Here is a 13,159-nt window from a genome sequence, read left to right on the forward strand (position 1 = left end):
TGGGAACAAAACAAATTATGCAGCCTCAAGGTGTGCTTATTAGCAGTTATAAATCCCTTAGCATGACAACAGACAGCATAGAGTCAAATATACGAACTTATGGATCATGCTTTTGCAAGGAGGAAATTTCACAGCATAATATCCTTACCCCCATGTTCTAGATGGCCAACTTTACAATAATTGGTAATTAAATGTTTTAACAGATTAATCCTCATTATTGTTTATTACATTTAGAACCAGTTCAAAGGTTACCCATTTTCAAAACTCAAAATGTCTGGTTGCCTTAAAGAGAAGTTTAATATTTAAATGTACAGTGTGAACATCACAGAAAATTGCAAAATGACTTTTTAAAAAATATTGATAATATTTTGACAACAGCAACCTAAAAAGTAAATGTCTGTAAGATACAAAATATAGTAAATTAATGTACCTGCACTTCATTGTACCAAATGGTACATCCGCCTTGATCTTTCAGCCTGGTATTATAGCAACCTCTTCCACGGCTTGGACAGGAATGATACCAGACCTATAAATGGTTATAAACATAAATGACTTTCCTTGTCAGTAGTTTCTAAATGCTGGCTACATGAACAGAATGGAATAAGCTCAGCAGACATTGGATTCAGGGAAACTTGCTGTGTGAATTCAGAATTAGGTTGCCCACAGAAGGCAGAAGGTGATAGAACACGGAGTGGATTCTACCTGGAAATCCACAATTAGTGGTGTCCACAGGGATCTCCTTGCGTCATTCTGCACTTCCTCATCCAAGTCATTTATAAAGATCTCAAAGTTTAGTAGTGGAGCCATGCATAGTGTAGAAGATTGTTGCAGGTGACAATGGTACATCGATAGGATGCAGAGCTGGGTTGAGAAGTGACAGATGGAATTCACTCCAGAGAAGTGCAAAGTGATACACTTTGGAAGGTCAAACTTGAAGAGAGTGAAAGGTTAAATGGCATGATTCTTAGCAGTTCTTAATAGAAGGATCTTCGTGTCCACTTCCTTAGATTCCTCAAAGTTGCTAAGCAAGTTGATAGGGTGGTTAAGAAAGCAAATAACATGATGGCCTTCATTAGTTCATGAGTTCCAAAAACATGAGGTAACGTTGCTCTCTGTAAGACTCTGGTTTGACCACCCTTGCTGTGTTCAGTTCTGGTTGTCTCATTATAGGAAGGATGTGGAAGATTTACCAAAGCACTGTCTGGATTAGAAAGCATGTCTTATAAGGAAAGGCTGAGCAAGCTAGTGCTTTTCTCTTTAGAGCAAAGAAGAATGCAAGGTAACTTGATAAAAGGCATCAATTGAGTGGACAAGCCATCGCCTTTTTCCCAGAGTGGCAATGACTAATACAAGAGGGCATAATTTTAAGGGAATTGGAGGTGAGTATGTTGGGGGGCGGGGGATGATGTCAGAGGTAAGTTTTCTTTTACACAGAATACATGGGAAGAGGTATATTGATGTGTGCGGGAGAGTATACTGATAGGTTGCATCACAGAGTGGAATGGAAACACCAGTGCCCTTGAATGAAAAATCCTACAACAAGTAGTGGATATGGCCCAGTCCATATCAGTTCAAGCCTTCCCCCAGCACTGAGCACTTCTACATGAAGTGTTGTCACAGGAAATCAGCATCCATCATTAGGGAGGTGGTACAGGAGCCTCAGGACTCACAACAGCAGGTTCAGGAACAGTTATTACCCCTCAACCATCAAGCTCTTCACTCGACTTCACTTACCCCATCACTGAAATGTTTCCAGAACCTAAGGATTCACTTTCAAGGGTTCTTCATCTCATGTCCTTGATATTTATTGTTTACTTGTTGTTATTATATTTATCTTTTTGTATTTGTGAAGTTTGTTGCTTTTTGCACACTGGTTGAATGTGCAATTGGTGCAGTTTTTCATTGATTCTATTATGGTTACTACTCTATTACGGATTTATTGAGTATGCCTGGTAGAAAATTCATCTCGGGGTTGCATATGACTTATAAATTTACTTCGAACCATTTTTGAACTTTGAATTGTGATTTGCAGGGCTCAGGGTGGTAGGAAAGTATAGGTCCATAGTTCTTTACCAACCTGACCCCACTACAAAGTACTAGCCTCTGACAATAAAAATTCATGGCAAGAGTCTAAATGAACAGATCACTTTACACATCTTGAGAAGCAACTCTCAGTGAAGCAAGCACCAAAAATAAAATTCTAAACACAAGAGGTTCTGCAGATGCTGGATGCTTTCAATGTACCAATACAGTTTTGGGTATAAGGAAAAGAATTTTCAAATATCAGCGCCTAGGCAAATACACAAAACCCACACTCTATCAGGCAACAGTGCACTCCTGTATTATTTTGTAGGAAAATATCATCACCCATTTCTCTGCAAAATCCTTCAAAGTCACTGTAGACAGAGGGTAATATCAGCATCATCTCCAAAGCCAACAACCCTAGCACTGACACCCTAGTTATACAGTTGGCTACACTGGCATTCGCATGCCATTCAGACTCAAAGAACAAGGACTCTTGAACTTGGGTCATGGGAAGGCAGTCAGCGAATAGGATTCAAGGATGTGCTTGTGGCGACCCACTTTCTAGCACCCACGAACCGGCTCACAAAACAGCGCGTGCAGGCAGAGATCCGGCCCCAAAAAAGGCACCAGGCCACCTTCACCAGCAGGGGGAAAATCCCGTGCGTGGAAAGGGTCTGGGAATATGCATTCCCCACAGCAGTCCCACCCCAGGGAGGGCGGGAACGGGAAGGCTTTAAAGCAGGCCGCGAAGTTTGAATAAATCTCTTTATCGCAACTCCAACTCCCGACTCCGTGTGGTTATTCTAGCGCTGTCTGTAGCACACCGCTACATTTGGTGACCCCGACGGCCCAAACAATATTTGGGCCAGAGATGACCGACGCCGCATCCGTTCACGCAGTTTTGTTACAACTGCCAAGCTTTTGGCCGCTGAGACGCCGTCTGTGGTTGGAACAGGCAGAAGCACAATTCCACATTCGGCAGATAACCTCGGAGTCCACTCGCTACTACTACATGCTGACCAAGAGACTGCTGCACAAGTTGAGGAGTTTATACAGTCGCCCCCGGAGAACGGCAAATACACAGCATTCAAAGCCCTGCTCATAAGGACTTTTGGACTCTCGCGGCGCGAACGAGCACGCCGCTTAATGCACCTGGATGGTTTGGGAGACAGGCCGCCGTCAGCATTAATGAACAAAATGCTGGCCCTGGCTGCAGGACACAAGCCTTGCCTCATGTTTGAGCAGGTGTTCCTAGAGCAACTGCCCGAGGACATATGCCTGCTGCTGTCCGACGCAGATTTCAGCGACCCCCGGGAGGTGGCAGCCCGAGCAGATGTGTTGTGGAATACCAAGAAGGAGAGAGGGGCATCCGTCGCACAGATCACCAAGCCGCGTGCCCAACGACACACCAGATCAGGCCCGGCAGCAGAGCCCAACGAACAATGGTGCTTCTACCACCAGCGGTGGGGCACAGAGGCCCGCCGCTGTAGACCACCCTGCAAATTCCCAGGAAACGCCAAGGCCCAGCCGCCGCCGATCGCTACGGCGGCTGGCCATCAGGACAGCCTCCTGTACGTCTGGGACAAGCAGTCGGGACGCCGATTTTTGGTCGACACCGGAGCGGAGATCAGCGTTTTACCTCCAACGAGTTACGACACCCGCAACAGAGAACCGGGACCCATCCTGAGGGCCGCAAATGGCAGCACAATACGAACCTACGGCACCCGCACGGTGCGGCTACAGTTCTGCTCCAGCCGGTTCACGTGGGACTTCACACCGGCCGCCGTGGCCCAACCACTCCTGGGAGCAGATTTTCTGCGAGCCCACAGCCTGCTGGTCAACCTGCAAGGGAAGCGACTAGTCCATGCCAAGACTTTTCAAACGTTCTCCCTGGGTGAAGAAAAGTTGCCAGCCCCACACCTGGACTCCATCATGCTGTCCAACGATGAATTCACCAGGATCCTGGCAGATTTCCCATCAGTATTGACACCGCAGTTCACGGCAGCCATGCCCAGACACGGAGTACAGCACCACATCCCGACCCAGGGACCACCCCTCCACGCCCGTGCTCGAAGGCTTCCCCCGGACAAGCTCCGACTGGCGAAGGAGGAGTTCAAGAAGATGGAGGAATTGGGGATCATACGACGGTCCGACAGCCCATGGGCCACCCCCCTGCACATGGTGCCCAAGGCAACGGGGGGCTGGAGACCATGCGGTGACGACCGCAGACTGAACGAGGCTACAACGCCAGACTGCTACCCTGTGCCGCACATTCAAGACTTCGCAGCAAACCTACACGGCGCAAGGATCTTTTCCAAGGTAGACCTCGTCTGGGGATACCATCAAATCCCGGTACATCTGGACGACATCCCCAAAACAGCACTCATCACCCCGTTCGGACTTTTCGAATTTCTCCGAATGCCATTTGGTCTAAAGAATGCCGCACAGACTTTCCAGCGGCTAATGGACGCGGTGGGATGCGACCTGGACTTTGCATTCATCTATTTAAATGACATCCTCATGGCCAGTAGTAGTCAGCAGGAGCATCTGTCCCACCTCTGCCAACTCTACTCCCGCCTGAGCGAATTCGGCCTTAGCATCAACCCAGCCAAGTGCCAGTTCGGACTCGATACCATCGACTTCCTGGGCCACAGGAGTACTCTTTAGTAACAGGGCAACCCCACTGCCCGCCAAGGTAGACGCGGTCTGCAACTTCCCCTGACCCAACACAATCAAAGGCCTGCAGGAATTTGTGGGTATGGTGAATTTCTACCACTGTTTCCTCCCCTCAGCAGCCCGAACCATGCGCCCCCTGTTCACTCTAATGTCGGGAAAGGGCAAGGACGTTACCTGGGATGAAGAGGCCGCAGCCGCTTTCGTTAAAACCAAAGAAGCCTTGGCAAACGTCGCAATGCTAGTGCACCCCAGAATGGACGTTCCTACTGCCCTCACGGTGGACGCATCCAACACAGCAGTTGGTGGAGTGCTGGAACAACTCATCGAGGGTCGCTGGCAACCCCTGGCGTTCTTCAGCAAACACCTACAACCACCTGAACTCAAATACAGTGCTTTCGACCAGGAGCTATTGGCACTATACCTGGCAATCCGGCATTTCAGGTATTTCTTAGAAGGTAGGCCCTTCACCGCGTTCACAGACCACAAACCTTTGCGTTCATGAAGGTGTCCGACCCCTGGTCGTCCCGCCAGCAGCGACATCTGTCCTACATCTCCGAGTACACAACAGACATCCGGCATGTCTCTGGAAAGGACAACGTCATGGCGGACGCACTATCCAGACCTACCATACAGGCCCTGTCCCAGGGGGTGGACTATGCAGCGCTGGCAGAGGCACAGCAGGCAGACGCTGAGATCCCCAGTTACAGGACTGCAGTCTCCGGTTTACAGCTCCAAGACCTCCCCATAGGCCCAGGTGAGAGGACCCTACTGTGTGATGTAGTTACCGGCCAACCCCACCCCGTCGTCCCAGCAGCCTGGCGCCGGCGGGTTTTCAAATCCATTCACAACTTAGCGCACCCCTCCATCAGGACAACCGTCCGGCTGATCTCCAACAGATTCGTGTGGCATGGGCTTCGTAAAGAGGTCAGTGAATGGGCCAAAACGTGCATGCAGTGTCAAACGGCCAAGGTGCAGCGGCACACCAAGGCTCCGCCGCAGCAGTTCGAACTCACCTCCCGGAGGTTCGACCACATCCATGTGGATATCGTGGGGCCCCTGCCAGTGTCGCAAGGAGCGCAGTACCTCCTAACTATGATAGACTGCTTCACCAGATGGCCAGAGGCAGTCCCGCTCACCGACAGCACCTCCGAATCCTGCGCCCGAGGACTGATCGCAACCTGGGTAGCCCGCTTTGGGGTACCGGCCCACATTACCTCTGACAGGGGCGCCCAGTTCACCTCCAGCCTGTGGTCGGCTATGGCCAGCCTTTTAGGATTGCAGCTACACCGCACAACTGCCTACCACCCACAGTCGAACTGACTAGTGGAGCGTTTCCACCGTCACCTGAAGTCGGCTCTCATGGCCCGCCTGGAGGGGCCTATCTGGATGGACGAACTTCCCTGGGTCCTGCTCGGAATCTGCAAGGCGCCCAAAGAGGATCTGCACAGCTCGTCGGCCGAGTTGGTGTACGGCGCGCCCCTGGTCGTCCCAGGAGAGTTCATACCAGCCCCAAGGGGGCAAGAGGAAGAACCCGCAGCAGTCCTGGACAGACTACGGGAGAGGCTCGGTAACCTGGTTCCCATCCCCACTTCACAGCACGGACAGAGCCCGACCTGCGTACCCAAAGATCTGCAGAACTGTAAGTTTCTTTCTGTACGACGGGGCAGACACTGGGCACCGCTACAGCGGCCCTACGAGGGGCCGTTTAAGGTGATCAGGAACAATGGGTCCACGTTCGTGCTGGATATTGGGGGGAGAGAGGAGGTTTTCACGGTGGACCGACTCAAACTGGCCCATGTGGACTTGGCACAGCTGGCCCAGGCTCAGGCACCGCAGGGGCAGACCTCCCAAACAGAGGCCGATCCAGACTGTGGACATTGGGGGAGGTATCGCCGGTTCTGGGGGGGGGGCTATGTGGCGACCCACTTTCTAGCACCCACGAACCGGCTCACAACAGTGCGTGCAGGCAGAGGGCCGGCCCCAAAAAGGGCGCCAGGCCATCTTCACCAGCAGGGGGAAAATCCCGTGCGCGGAAAGGGTCTGGGAATATGCATTCCCCACAGCAGTCCCGCTCCAGGGAGGGCGGGAACGGGAAGGCTTTAAAGCAGGCCGCAAAGTTTGAATAAATCTCTTTATCGCAACTCCAACTCCCGACTCCGTGTGGTTATTCTAGCGCTGTCTGTAGCACATCACTACATGCTCAAAATGGAGGAAGAATATTTAGAATGATACAAGAACCCTGAAGTTACACATCAGGAACACTTGGAAACCCTGCCCATGTTGAGGAAGAAAGAAGAGGAAAGGTACAAAAATGCATAAACCAGTGAGACAGATTTAAAATTACCTATATGTAAAAAATAAAAGGATGAGCTAAATTTAATTCAGGTCCTTGTCTGACAAGAAAAGGTTATGTTGGGCAACAAGGAAATGACAGAGAAATTATAATTGACTTGTGCCCATCTTCACAGAAGACAGTTTCTTGAAATGGATCAAAGTTCCAAAGAAACTGGAATAATTTTTGACAAATCATAACAATTTGAGGTTATGAGCAGAATACTGCTGATAAAGATGAACCTTTTGATGTGACACACATGGATTTTTATATGGTTTTCAAAAAGGTTAGATAAATGTGACGAGGGATTTAGAATCTTGAGAGAAGATCGCAATGAAAAGTATTAAAATCTAACTGGGTTTGGGAGTACAGATGCTTGGTTCATGCCTATTTTCAGTGGATGTCTAGAAATAGGGGGCTGTCTCACCAAAAGGAGTCGACAAATGAGAAATAGATTCCCTTGTGCTGTGAATATACCTCTGGAATTTTATACCCAATAGGGTATTGAATAGGGCTTACTTACTGACTACATGTCAAAGAGATCAGTAGACTTTTACATATTGAGGGAACCAAGGGAACTGTGTTAGTGCAGATAAAGGAATAACCATTAGTGAATGAACTGACTTCTTTTTCTGGGTGTATCTTGAATAAGCTTTGAAAATCGAAGAATATGATATAGTGCAAAATCTAAGAAGTAGTTTCCTTAGGACCAATGTTGACTGTGAAATGCTGGGTGTGGGAAATAGAAACTGTCAGGCTTAAGCTGAGGAAAGTGACATGTTAAAATCTGAAGAACAAGGTGCTAAAATCAACTTTGGACAATTCAGAGGGACAATGGCAGTCAGTGAAGTATGGTGGAAAAGACATGAATACAGGTAAAGTCATCATTTCAGAAGTTAAAGATAATATGTTAAAGTTTATTATTTTCTGGGTTTATCATATACTATAGATTTTCAAAAGCATTAAAGAATGATATTATGAGTATACTCTGCAAAGGTTCTTCACAGGTTTGATTTTAAAGTAAAGAACTGCACAATAAATACCATCCGACCAATGTCCAAAGCAATTTGCTATTTACAGAAGTTATAAGCAACTGTCAGATAAATCAAAATAGCAGTTACTTCATATTAAAAGCTGCTCACTTACAGGCATTATAATGTAAAATCACTTAAAAAATAAAACATCTCAAACAACAAATTGATTACCTTTTCCTTCTCGGATGCCACCAAGGAAATGGCTAAACCCATTCTAAATACAAAAAAAAATGGGTTACTTAGTTGCATTAAAAATAATCAAGATAAAGAATTGTATTATGAATGGCACAAAAAATTGCATTAACACAATTTTGGTGTCTTACCTGTCAGCTCTTCCTACTCTTCCAATCCGATGAACATAGTTTTGTTTTTCATCAGGAAGAGTCACATTAATCACTACATTTGAAAATTTAAAAAAAAATCAGTATTGTGAAAAATTAAACAGCAACAATACAACTATTAGATAATTCACTTACCATAAGGAACACCACGAATATCAATCCCTCTGGCAGCAACGTCAGTACAGATCAGCAATCTTACATCCATTTTCTAAAATCCAAAAATCATCAATATATTCAGTTTACAGGCTTCAAGATTTTGCTTAACTGCTATACTCTGAACAGAACATGATGAGTGAATGCTATGCTGCCATTCCAAGCTGTATATCTTCACTGATTTCCAATAAGACGACAAGCAGTTCTTCAAGATTATACAAATGAAAAGCCCATTAATGAATTTTCAGATTTATCAGACAAATTGATTAACTAGTTTCAGAACTGTTCTGTGGTGAAGTTGGCTTTTGGCATAAGTGTTTCCATCCAATGAAATGAACAGCACTAAACATTGACCTTGGAAGATTGAAGTGGACATCTTCGTATGCAGCTGCAGGAGACGGTCAAGGTCCTCTTATGTTTAATTGTGGCAATACACATGAAGAGTTCAGAACTTGAGAGAATTATTGGAGGTGTCTTTGGGTAGTCCATATTACAGCAGAGGTAGTGCGAGATGTCTTAAAATACAAACGTTTGTATATGAGGATAGACAAATCTCTAGGGCCTGATAAGGTATGAGCAAGAACGCTTTGGAAAGCTAGAGAAGAAACCGGTGAGATACATGCATCGTCATCAGAGACATGTGGAGTGCGGAAGACACCGGGGCGGCTAATGACGTGCCGTTATTTAAAAAAGGCTGAAAAGGGAAATCTGAGAACAAAAAAACTACTTGTTCAAAAAAAACTATCAGATTCATTAGACGTGTTCTCTCACACACTGACTATCCCTAATCAACACTGTCTGTAAGACTGTCTGTGGTAGGCAAGTTACTAAAGGGGATTCTGAGAGATAAGATAATATATTCATTTGGAAAGACAGGGCTGATTAGGGATAGTTAGTGTGTGAGAGATACGTCTAATGAATCTGATAGTTTTTTGGAAGAAGTAGTCAAGAAGATCAATGGGATCAGGACAGTAGATGTGGTCTACATCAGTAAGGCCTTTGATTTGGCTCTGCACGGTAGGCTATGGAAAGTTAGATCACGTTGAACCCAGGTACAGGTGGGTAAGTTGATACACAACTGGCTTGATGGTATGTGATACAGTATGTGATGTTGGAAGATTGCTTCTGGAATCGGAGACCTACGACTAGAGTTGTTCTCCAAGACTTGATGCTAGGCTCACTGCTATATGTCATCTACAGCAATGATTCGGATAAAAATAAACAAAGCATGGTTCGTAAGTTTGCAGAGGACACAAAAAATAGGAACTGCCATAGTCAATGAAGAAAGCTATCAGGAATTATAGAAGGATCTTGATCAGCTATGTAAGTGGGCCAAGGAATGGAACATTAAGCTTAATTTGAGTAAGTGAAAGATGTTGCATTTTGGGAAGATAAATGAGGGCAGGACTTTCAAAGTGAATGGTAGGGCTCTGGGGAGTGCTGTAGAACAGAGGGACCCAGGAGTGCAAGTACATGGTTTCCAAAATGTGGTATCACAAGACAGAATGGCAAAGGTGTTTTTTGGCATGTCACCCTTCAGTTAGGGCACTGAGTACAGAATATTCAGTTGCAATTGTATCAAAATGTTGGTGAGGCCACATATGGAATACTGTGCTTAGTTTTGATTAACCTGCTTTTGGAAAGTTGCCATTAGGCTGGAAAGAGTGTAGAGGAGATTTACCAGTTTGTGACTGGGACGTGTGGCACTGAGTTAGAGTGACTGAGCACATTGGAACTTTATTCACTGGGGTGGTAGGACAATGAAGGGTGATTTTAAAGATGCATTTAAGATTATGAGAGGTAGAGATTGTGCACATTGACCCTTTTTCCCCAGGGTTTGGGATTCAAGAACCAGAGGACAAAAGTTTACGATGAGGGGGAAGAGATTTACTCAGAACCCAAGGACAACTCTTTCACCAAGAAAGTGGTCTGTATATGGAATGAGTTGCCAGAGGAAGTGGTTGATGCAGGTGCATTAACAACATTTACAAGGCATTTAAGCAGGTACATGTTAAGAAAGGCTTGGAGGGATATGGGCCAAAAGCAGGCAAATGGGATGAGTTTAGATGGGAATCTTGGTCGGTATGGACCAGCTGGGTCACAGGGCCAGTATCCTGTATGACTCTATGACAGCTCTGACACTCCAGATGGGTGGTGGCCTTTTCAATTGTTTTGTGAGTGAGGCTTGTTCTTCTTGCTACCTCATATTATACCTTTACATTAAGGAGTACCAATTTGCCATTGAAGGTCTGCAGTGATAGATAGAAATAGTTATTTTAGAAGTTTTCCACTTCAGGAACAGGATGAGGTAAGCGTATACATCTTGAGGTTACTGATGAACGTAAACAACACACAACTGACCACAAATCCTTGGACAATGTAACAAAGAAATTAGCACAATAGCCAAATTTCCAAAAATACAACAGCAAGTTTCACATGATCTCAGCTTAAAGTTGGTTCAATATATAAATGAATACTCATTACTTGAGTAAACATTGAATTCTTCATATTTAAAAGCTACAAGTTATCAATTACCAGATGTTTCAAATGTTTACAAAATAAATTAGTTTTTCCTCAAAGAACTGACGCTATGGAGCTCGTCCAAGACATAAAATGAAACCATCGCTTTAATACAAGATTTTGTAACTTTTGTTACTGGCTTTTAAGTCATTTTGCCCTTTTTCTACTTAATCACCTAAAGCAACCACTAGCATCTAGTAAGTGAAAGGTAAAAAAAAAAGCTGCATTTGATGCAGTTTAAAGCAGAAAATGTGCGAAACAATTAACAGATCAGGCAGCATCTGTGGACGCAAAACTGTAAGCTTCTGACAAAGAATCTTCATCTTGAAACATTAACTGCCCACAGACATTTCCCATCTTGCTGAGTGATTCCAACATTTTCAGCTCTTATTACTTCACATTAGCATTTGAACTGAATACACACTTAAGCACACTGAATCACTGATGACGATTTTCTTAGAATTACATTTTTTTAAAGAAGTTATTTACTTGGGAAAACTACTCAACACCTAGTGTTAAATCTTATTTTTAGAAAAATCACACATGTAAAATACAATAACAATAGTCATGCATTGAGAGTGTGACGAGAATACACATAAATTAAGATGTTAGCTGGCCTGGGCTGGCACTGGTGGGATCAGCAGTTGGTCTGCCACCTGTCTTCAGGAGAAAGAGAGATAAAGGAAACAATGGAGCAGCATTTGGAGGTGTTAATGAAGGGACGGGAGAGAGTAACAGAAGGAGAGCTGTCAAGATCGGCTCCCCCTTTGAACCCTGCACTGGTTGAAGTGATGGACAGGCGATACCCCAGCAGGGGGATAAAAAGGGACAGGTTCGCTAAGGCGATACACACACACGACCCGAGGTAACGAGACCCTGGAAGCGGTGCATCTCCCACAAGTCGGTGGGAAGTTTTGGACGGCTAGTCGCAGGACAAGCCATAGACGCACAGGATGGAAAGGCACGATCGGCGGGAACCTGGTGTGTGTCCACCCTTGCCTGGGTGCCAGGTTCACCGCAGAGAAACGATCGTATCTGGAAATGGAGGGGTCACGGTCGGTGACCTCAGATGACATTACAAAGCGCTCGCACGAAAGCTGACTGAGAAGAATGTCGAAGGTCTGTGTGGAAGCTGTTTAAATATTCATTCGTTTTGCTCCCTCTCTCCTTCCCCCCACTGTCCATTTCCCACGGCAGCGATTACTGCGAACTGAACTGAACTAAATTGAACTGAACTTTGCGTCACTTTGAAACTGGTCATTTACCCCTAGACAACGATGGAGCTTGATTGATCCTGTTATCTTAATTCTATGTACATGTGTGTTTATCATTGCTGATGCATTTATTATCCTTTTGATTAGAGTACTGTGTTGCTTGTTTCTTTAATAAAACTTTCTTAGTTCTAGTAATCCAGACTCCAACTGAGTGATCCATTCCTGCTGGTTTGGCAACCCAGTTACGGGGTACGTAACATAAGTGGGGGCTTGTCCGGGATTTTGAATGCTAAATTTCGGACGGAGTAAATTGATTGGGTTAAAATTCCCGAAAGAAAGAAAAGACAAACAGCAGAAATGGAGGCTGAGGAATTTATAAAGGCGCCGACCTTGGAGGCATTAGAGGATGCCAGGAAAACGGAATTGGTAGCTGTGGCCAAACGGTTGAATCTTGCTGAGGGGAAGTCGACAATGAGGAGAGAGGAGATACACAGAGCTATCGTAGAGCACTATGTATCTAAAGGTGTGTTTCCCCAAGGCGAGCTGGAGGTGGTGTCTATTGAAAAACCTGCTGGAGACGCGGTACAGGTGCAGCTTGAAAAACTGAGACTCGAGCACGAGTTCCGGGTACGGCAGTTAGAACATGAAGAGAAGCAGTTAGAAAGGCAGGAGAAAGAGAAACAGTTAGAAAGGCAGGAGAAAGAGAAAGAGTTAGAAAGGCAGGAGAGAGAGAGAGAGACAGTTGAAGCGAGAGGAGAAACAAAGGGAAAGGGAATTCGAGCTGGAGAAGTTAAGGATAAGGGCAGAGCAGGGGCCCATGCCGAACCAAGGTGGAGGGTTCCGGGCGACCCAGGAGTTTAGGCT

The 13,159-nt window shown here is 45.7% G+C and overlaps 1 protein-coding gene across 1 annotated transcript in view; it reads right to left on the reverse strand.

The window, feature by feature from the left end:
• ddx1 (DEAD (Asp-Glu-Ala-Asp) box helicase 1) overlaps positions 1 to 13,159 on the reverse strand; it is a 42,785-nt gene that overhangs the window by 2,735 nt on the left and 26,891 nt on the right. The window contains exons 21-24 of the mRNA XM_063037363.1: positions 8,544 to 8,616; positions 8,391 to 8,463; positions 8,239 to 8,281; positions 431 to 526 (exon numbers count right to left, since the gene is read on the reverse strand). Of these exons, the coding sequence (XP_062893433.1) occupies positions 431 to 526; positions 8,239 to 8,281; positions 8,391 to 8,463; positions 8,544 to 8,616 (285 nt within the window). The remainder of the gene's footprint in view (positions 1 to 430; positions 527 to 8,238; positions 8,282 to 8,390; positions 8,464 to 8,543; positions 8,617 to 13,159) is intronic.

The sequence above is a fragment of the Mobula hypostoma genome, chromosome 2 (genome assembly GCF_963921235.1).
Source record: "Mobula hypostoma chromosome 2, sMobHyp1.1, whole genome shotgun sequence".
NCBI lineage: Eukaryota > Metazoa > Chordata > Chondrichthyes > Myliobatiformes > Myliobatidae > Mobula > Mobula hypostoma.